This window comes from Pelobates fuscus, chromosome 5 (assembly GCF_036172605.1).
Source record: "Pelobates fuscus isolate aPelFus1 chromosome 5, aPelFus1.pri, whole genome shotgun sequence".
NCBI classification, from domain to species: Eukaryota; Metazoa; Chordata; class Amphibia; order Anura; family Pelobatidae; genus Pelobates; species Pelobates fuscus.
In genome coordinates, this window is record NC_086321.1 from 148,668,965 (window position 1) to 148,678,475 (window position 9,511).

General features: G+C 40.0%; 1 protein-coding gene across 1 annotated transcript; it reads left to right on the forward strand.

Annotated features, from left to right (window-relative positions):
• The first annotated feature begins 6,861 nt into the window (after positions 1 to 6,861).
• Positions 6,862 to 9,007, forward strand: CLDN5 (claudin 5). The gene has a single exon (XM_063454457.1). The coding sequence runs from the start codon at positions 7,156 to 7,158 to the stop codon at positions 7,804 to 7,806; it is 651 nt and encodes a 216-aa protein (XP_063310527.1). The 5' UTR covers positions 6,862 to 7,155; the 3' UTR covers positions 7,807 to 9,007.
• The last annotated feature ends 504 nt before the right edge of the window (positions 9,008 to 9,511 follow it).

Below are 9,511 nucleotides of genomic sequence, written 5' to 3' on the forward strand. Positions count from 1 at the left end.
AGTCCTTGTTAGAGTGAATGATGTTCTGGCCTCCATGTTGTTATGTGGTGAATACCGTGATATTTAAACTCCACTGGCCATGACACAATGCTCTGCTGTCTGTTTCACCAATCTGACTATATAACTAATCTATTACATTTCACAATGCAAGTATACTGTATGAATAGACAAGGGTTTTAGAGATTAAAACTCAGATTTTTGAGATGTGCTTTACAGCCTGTAGTGTAGTACATAAAATATCAGGTCAAAATTCTCAAATAACAATTTCGTCTATATGATGTATACAAATAGAACATTTTGATTAAGATGAACCAAATTCTTTAAAAATGGGCCAAATACATTGACATAGCTACTAGCTGAAGAAGTTAAGCAACACAGTAAAACAAGTGACATAATGCTGGGAATATTTTCTGACATCACTTATCCGCAGTGTTCAGATATGTGCAGACTTTGCATGGCTAGCGGTGTTTTTTCTGACACATTCCTTCGACCTCCCCCTCTTGATGGTTTGACGAAGCTGTGGTCTGAGGGTTATAGACACAAAAGCCTCTGTAGAATGGATATAAATAACTTGAATGTAATAAGACCACGATGTACCAAATGTCTGGATGTAAAAAAATAAACAAACACAAACAAATCAGGAAGTGTGCAATATTTATGTTTCATATTATAATTTTCCAGTTGATTCAACATTGTCCAATGTATCCATGCCAAATATGAGGAGATGCGTATGTATCTGCCACATATGTCAGGGTACTATTTGCCTCACTGCTACTGACTGTCCATAGGTCTATCCATTGAAATATAACAAAGGACAAAAGGTAGCTTCCCCTCTTACATACCATACCACCTTTGTTATGTGTTAGCATCAAGGATTCCTTTTCTTTGTTTTTCTTCAGGCCAGAGTGTCATTAGAACTGTCTCTGAAGATTTTGGCCTTGGAAGCTTGATCTGCGTACTTCCTGTTATAGCGAATAAAGCAAAACAGGGACTAGTGGGTAATTTTTCAGCCTCCAAAGGAACTCACAGGATTAGTCACTAAACTGATAGTTGTTGGGGTTCTGTAGGGAATTGCAAATGTTTGGCCAACATAGCAAAACTAGAAAAATTTTCCAAGTTAAGAAACAAGAAAATGTTTTTTGCTTGTGTTTTGAAAACCAATCCATTAGTATGTGAGCAAATTTGAATTTCAGATTTAAAACAACTGATTTGGGAAACTCCTGCTAAAGTCAGCTGTATTTTCAGTTCTACAATTCTGGACTAAATCACTTTCACTTCCCAACAGTTCACGCTTTCGTGACTAACCTTTGGCAAGCACAACTTTCATTTTTCTTTGGAACTGTTGACTAAGGGGTTCGAGAGAATCTGGTTTATCAGATGCAGACGCATGTTGTCAACTCCCCCATTAATTAAGTTGTTAAGGAATCCTCTGGTTAGTATTTGCATTCATGCATTCACCAGACACCTAATGAACTTAATTTGCAGGTTATTCAATAGCAGTGTAGTAATATTTTTCTTTCTATAAGGGTGGCCAATGTCTTCTGTAAGCAGTGGCTGTCCCTAATAAGCAACTTTATTAACTATACAATATGTTTTCAGCTTTGCAACTTTCTTAGTCAGTACTGTCAAAAAACTCACCTCCAGATTGGCATTATGTTTTTCCTTAGATACACTATGGTCGGTTAAATTGCTGATGTAAGAAAACCAAGCATTGCAAAATCTATGATTATAGTACTCTACACGCCAGTACGTACTATTGTTGCTAGGGTTTGTAACCTTTTTCTTGCACAATAATATCACAAAAAAGCAGACACCATGTCCGCCTGTGCAGGGTCCTCATCTACCAATTGTTCCTGTGTCACTGTGTAATTGTCTAATTTATTGTTAAATTCCCCCCTTTCATAATATTGTAAAGCTCTGCGTAATAAGTTGGCGCTATATAAATGCCAATAATAATAATGAACTTCAAGACACCATACCCCAAAAAAGCAAAATTAGAGAAATATAGCACTTATGTTACTTCAAGGACTGGGACTCCCATGATGTGCTCTTATGATGAACAGAACAGATTGGGACATCTTACCCATATCTACTGAATCTATTATTTTGTGTTTTGGGAGAGCAGTATAAGCAGTTAGAGATATGCTGTAGCATTTATAATTTTATTGTTGTACTAGAGTGTACTATGCAGGGATACTGGTTTATGTGTTCTATGTTCACTGTCTTCGAAATACTGTTTAGTCTTTCACTTTATGTGAAATATTGTCTCTTTATAGAATACATGAACTGGTTATCCTAAGCAGCAATATCTCTGGCAGATTTGAGATATTTCACAAACAGCCCAAACAATGAACCAACCAGACTAGTGTAAACTGATAGCAGTCATGGTATGACCTCTATCAGTTTACAGAGCTGTCCCACTCATCCTTAATAAGTGATTTTCTACATTGTGTAAGGGATGTTTGGTTGAAGCTACAGATGAACCTACTAAACACTGCACAGAGTAAAACTTTAAAGGATAGTATATTTTATTTACTTAGTTACTTTGCAGTATTTATAACAGTATTTGAAGTTCTAACATGACTTTGGCAATATATCAAAACAAAACTGAAAAAATACTCCATCATTTGGTGTTGTCTTTTCCCAACTAGTGAGTTAGTTGCAGACTGGAATCCTCAAGATGCAACTTGAAAAAGAGCTTTAAAGATTTATATTGTGTTATTTTTAACACATTATCTGTACAATGTATTAACAAATAGTGTGTAGTTTCCTTTAAATGTAACCATACTTTATGTATTATTATTATTATTATTATCATCATGGCTTTTTACTTTTTTGTGTTTTACTGTTTTATGGTTTGTCTGTATGGTAACTATTATTTGTGTAGAAACAAACTAACAACACCAACAACCCTCAACTCTAGCATGATAAATACCTTTTATAGCTTTGTTAGTAATATTCTTTCCCCAAACACACAGTCAAGAGAAAACACTGAGATCTGTTTGAGTAGTTTATTGCAGAACAAACTCTTTTGATGTCCAAGGCGGGATCAATACATGATCTGGATAAGGGTACTTCATACTCGGAATTTATACAATTTCTGTGTTACATAAATTGACATATATTACCAAACAGAATATTTTCTTGCACATAGCCACTCTCGCATTTAACCAGTCGTTGTTAAAAACAACATACCATGCTCCCATCCATACTCTTATAGGGTTACTCACTATAGTGAGGCACTTTCACCACCAAAACCAAGTCACAATCACGCTTGGATTAGTGCGCAGAGTGACAGTGAGAAGTATCAGCAATTCAAAGTGAGTACCCAATTAAGGAATAAAGTAGATAAACTGGGGGTAAAAAATCTCCAAATCAGCTATGCTTTCCAGATCAGCTTTATTGGTGTTAAATTTAAAATTATTTTGAATTCCTGTCATAATAATCCTGTTAAATAGGGGCACTAAAGTAATTGTTGCTCATAGTGAATGTTGTAATGAGAGAAACACAATCATCTAATTCAGATCACAAGTGGTTTAGCAATGCTCAGTGCATCTCCAACCCTCAGTGGGTGTGCCAGATGCCCCGTTCTTGAGTTGGTAAAGGACATGACTCTTACTGGCACACTACCTATGATGTTGTAACGTTGTACCTTCCATTGTTGAGATGCATGATATATATACAATAAAGCAGTGTTGTGGGGTTGTTTTATTGTCTATTGTTATTATTTTATATAGATAAATGAAATATCCGTGTAAATCTTAAGTGACTTAAAAGATTTAGTTCATTGCAATAACCGGTTTTATTTTTTTTTAAAAACACACGTTGGGTGGCGGGGCCTGACTGTCATGGTGGAGAGACGTGCCTTGAGCGAGCTCCTCGCCTATACTGACAATTTAAGCAATTTGCAGCTCCACACTACTCGATATACATCGAACTCAGCGACCTACATGTAGATTGCACTAGGTGACATACCCTGCAGGTACTGAGGGCAAGGTTGAAGCACAGTTTGGAGCATGCGGTCTGGAATACATCGGGTGGGAGAGGTGGTCAATCTCCCAGCCCATAGTGACCCTGCAGCGTGCTACATTGTGTGGGTCCCCCGTTACCCTCCTCTCTGGGCCGGCAGGTGTGATCCCGGTCCACCCCAGGGAGGCTACCCTGCCCTTACAGGCACTCGAAGTGAAGACACAGGGGCTGATGGAAACATGAGCAAGGAACCAAAAATGGCGGACGCCATGCGGCTCCCTGACCTACCCGAAGAAAAGCCTGATCTCAAGTCAAGGTTGGATATGATCTTTCAAAACTGGCTGAAGCTGGAGCAAAGGATACACCAAGAGGCCCCACAGCAGCCGACAGGGTGGTGATGGGGACCTCAGAGGTGGTGATGGGGACCTCAACCCTGGTGAGTGGCTTTGTCATATGGCCCACTCCAAAGCCTGGAAGCCCACGGCATCTCTCGATAATGCTGGACTGTGCTCTGCCCCTTGAGGGCATAGGTTGAGCTGTATTGTGGAACTCTTTGGGACTAATGACCTCATAAGCTCTGATTGTTTCCTATTCTTTTTCCTTTAATTATTATTGTTATTATTATTATTATTATACCTGTACTCCTGATAGCCAACAAACTATTTTTCGGCTCTTGATTATTAATGCCTTTTCCTACCTTTCGGGGGGGACAATTGGCACAGTGACAAACTGCCTGGAACATATGAACTGCAAGAAACCCACACTGCCCATCAAATTATTTCCTTAATTTTCCAAACTATAAAAACACAAATGCTAACCAAACGAAGACAAATAACTTTATCTGCTTCCTGCATCCAAATTCTTGCTTCTATTTTTTTTTGAGTTTCTTACATTTAATGAAACTTAACCCCTTAAGGACACATGACATGTGTGACATGTCATGATTCCCTTTTATTCCAGAAGTTTGGTCCTTAAGGGGTTAAACTCCTCTGCTGACTACTACTAATGCACACTCTCATACTAAAGCTACATAAATTGTACAGTCTCCTGGAAGCCAAACTCTTTTCTATTATATATGTAATACTAATGCGTGCTGATGCTGTTGTGGCAAGGCAGGCTTGTGTTGTTATATGTGCACAACAAAAATAAAGAATTATAAAAATTAAAAAAAAAAACACAGGTTAAATTTTACGCAAAATGATGATTTCTATGCTAAAAATCAATATAGAATATATAATTACACCATTGCAATAAATAGTTAAGGAATGTGTGTGAGAACATGTTCTACAGGAAATAGCATGACCATTTAACACAGTACTGGATATTTCTATTGTGAGAATTACCAAAGTGCTAAGATTGTTTTAATTTGTGAATAAATGTATGCATTTATGAAATGTACAACTCCTCCCTATGCCATTAATTATTAGTATTATATGTGCTATATATTAGTACATGCACCCTGTATGTAGTTAATTTCTCTAAATTATTTGATGATTTTATAGCTTGTGTTATTCAGTAGGGGACAATGCTATGAAACTCGTCTTCTTTTACTGGATATTTGGAATTTTAGTAACAGTGATGTGGATATTCAATAAACTGCAAATTGTCAGGAATTTAAAGTGAATTTTATATTTTAATGCACATTAATGAACTTGGAAATTCCTCTAAGTCAGCTATGTTTTCATTTCTGCTATTTAGCCTTGAATTTGAAAACCAATTGGAATTCCTGACAAAGCTACATGTCTTTAGTTTAAAGCCTGCTTCCAAAACATTGGTCCCACTACTGTCCACTACAGAAATGTTAGCATTGGGGTATATTCACTAATCATCGAATTGTAGAGACATCGAATACCGAATTATAATGTGTATGCAAACAACGTGTTTAAAAAATTGATTCAACTCGTCTATTGGCATAACTTGTTTGTTTTATCTAGAATTTAAAAATTCGTTTTAATTCATTACAATTTACTGTATGGTGAATAAACTGCTGGATTTACCTTTGGCTGGCTGATCTATTTATGAGTTCTGAACAGAAACAGTGTCCCAACTTCCCAAGTAATCTTTCTCTGACAGGCTGTCCATAACTGATATAGTTTTATTTTCAGATTAGTGCAGCCTAAAAATACAGTTTGTGGTTGTTCTCAGGATAAATGGTTTAATTCTAATGTTAGCCTGCTGGCTTCCCCTGTACTGGCTCCTACAAAAGTTTCTGTAACAATATAAAGAACATTTGCCAAACTGGCAATGTAATTGGTGCTAGTGAAAAGGCGAATTGAAGCCATTTATATGACACACTTTGCAAAGCATTTTTTTTTTTTTTGGTTTAAACATATTTTGTTCCCGTGTTTGATCATCTCCTGCATAATATCACAGTTTCATACCAGTGAAGGAATCTGTCGATTTTTTTCGGCGCCCAGGGGGTTAAATCGTTTAGAACGCACTCGATCTGGTGTTTGGATACAGTATTTCCATTCGTGTCGTTTCCCCGTCTGCTGGTCCTGTCACGGTATACGAACTAGCAGCACTTATTGTGTGATGTGCCCCTTCCTTTTAGGAAGTGCACAGTACGTTCTCCTATATACACTGTTTCTTCACCCTTCCATTACTCCCCAGTGTTTTTCTTTCTTTTCTCAGCCCCTTCTCTCGCTGAGGGCAGGTGCTCTCCTACCCCTAAGCCCTGGCTCCCTTCCAGCCCTTCCTTTCCTGATATTTCTTTCCACAATTAGTCACTACTCTAAGATCTCCCCCATCAGTCCCCCCCCCCCCCCCCCCCCCCCCGCCCAGGCTTGTCATTGGAGAGCACAGGATGCAGCAGCTCCTGATTGGTTCTGGCAGTGTCCCTGGGTGAAGGAGGACCAGGAGCTGGAGTGCTACTTATTAGGCGACCAGAGGCTGGGCAGCTCAGAGTCCTGTGCAGCTACCTGCAAGCAGAGTCCAGAGGAGCTAAGCAGAAAAGACCTTCTTCTAGTGTTGTGCTATAGAGAAGACTAAAACACTTATATCTCTGGAACCCATACTGCTGACAGATTCTGTTCTTCGAACGTGAAGACTCCTGAGCTCTGCAATAGAACGTTGCGACCTGTAGAGATTCATCAGAAACCAGAACAAGCATCCAGAGCAGCGCAGGCTCATAACTCCCAGACCTACCTTGGACAAAGCAGCCACTAGCTCTGACTGGACCTGGAGATGGCATCTGAAGCCCTGGAGATCCTGGCTCTGTCTCTGTGCATCCTGGGCTGGGTGGGGGTGATCATGGCCTGTGGGCTGCCCATGTGGCAGGTCTCTGCTTTCATAGAGAACAACATCGTGGTGGCTCAGACGATCTGGGAAGGTCTGTGGATGTCCTGCGTGGTGCAGAGCACTGGCCAGATGCAGTGCAAGGTGTATGACTCCATCCTAGCCCTGAGCCCGGAGCTGCAGGCTGGCAGGGCTCTCACCGTGCTGGCCTCCATCGTGGGGCTCATCGGGCTGCTGGTCACCGTGGTGGGCGCCCAGTGCACCACCTGCTTCCAGGGCAAGAGCTTGAAGACCCGAGTGGTGTTCGCTGGGGGCATTATTTACATCGTGTGTGGAATCCTGGTGCTCATCCCTCTCTGCTGGATCGCCAACATCGTAATCAGGGAATTCTTCGACCCCCACGTCCCCCCTTCCAAGAAGCGGGAGATGGGGGCAGCGCTGTACGTGGGGTGGGCTGCCACTGCCCTGCTGCTACTCGGCGGCATCCTGCTGTGCACCTCCTGCCAGATTAAAGGGCAAGGCAGCATGCCTGTAAAGTATGCACCCCCCAGGAGACCCCTCACTGCCAACGGGGACTACGACAAGAAGAACTACGTGTAGAAAAAGACCTGGGACACTCACTGCTGGAGAGAGCACTCAGACACGAACTCACTGGCATTGCCCTCTCATCCTCTGGGTCTCTCTATCTGCACTGACTGTCTATTTCCCTGTTATCAGACATGGGTTCCCTCACAGCAGCTTTCTCAGGATGCTCAGTACTGATCCACATCCATGCCAGGTGACAATGACCTAACATTGCTTGGGATGACCTGGGATAAACTGAGGGCATTTGGTGTCCTTGCAGACTGGGAGCGATGTCTGAAGAAGTTAACACAATGGACAAGGTGATGGCCTGACTAGAACTATATACCACCGTACAGTATATGCATTGACCTATATAGTGAGAGGGGCATTAACTTTATGTGCCATTCATTTATACAGGAGCAGTCTTACTAGAGGGGGGATTAGCTGTCACAAGGTGCCTTAATTACCCACCCACCATACAAGGTGCATTACTTACCTACCCACTTAACATACATGGTGCCTTAATGACCCAACCACCTATTATTACAAGGTGCCTCAGTTACCCACCCATCTACCATATAAGGTGCCTTACATACTCACCCACCTTCTATTACAAGGTGCCTTCATTACCCATCTACCTACCATACAAGGTTCTGAACGGTTAAGGCGGTAACGTGGCTAAAGCCTGTAAGTTGACCTCACAGGTCGCATTTTGTGCAGTTTAAGGAGGTTCAACGTAGATACGCATAAAGTGATATTTTTTTTGTTCGTTAGCATATCAAATGTATAATATATATATGTTATATCTATGGCATTTTTATTATGAGAACGTTGTTTAAATTTGTCCTTATTACACCTTAAACTTCTGTCTGGTTTAAAAAAAGTGCATATCTCCCTGGCCAACAAAATTCAGTAAGTGCTAATCTAAATCTTTAAATGTAATTTAGGTAAAAGGCAAGTTTTTGATTTTTACCATCATGATAAAAGGGACGTCTTTATCAAACCTGTGTTAAGGTGTAGCTGGGAGAAATGTAAGCGACTTTTCTCTAATTGGAAAACTTACAGCAATGCCATGGAGATGACAGAATATTATAACATAATGCAAAAATAAATAAATATATATATACGATTGATGTTTATACTCTGAGCAATAACTCTCAAGGCTGCCTTACAACTGCCTGCTTTTAGAGCTGATTGGTCACTGCTCTTGTGAATAATGTAGTCTTTTCTGAGTTGTGAGTGAGTTTAAAAAATGAAAGCTCACTTTTTGGTAGCTATATCATTGTGCAAAAAAAAAAAAATTCTGGTGCAACCATTCCGTTTTAATTTAACTCTTAAAATGCCAGACACCTGCGATATGCTGCTTTAGGCAAACGTTGCTTCATCTCCTATTACTTGTCTATAAATGTGGTGCTTTATATTTCGGCAGTGATTCAAAAAATATGACAGCTAATTATGCCCCAAAGGGTTAACATGCTTTAACTACTTAACATATAGAAACATATATGGGTTCATTGGGAAGAATAAATTGTGGACAAAGTTGTAAAAGTGAAGCAGTCACCATGGGAACCAGTGGAATGTTCTTGCTGATTGATCCATATTTAGAACTTTGTCTGACCATGGAACTATTTTTATCCCACCAGCACTTTTAAATCTCCATCAGATGTCTTGAAACACGATATATGCATGTATATATGTAGATACCTATATGCAAGCCAGAATCAATTGTTATTACTTCAAA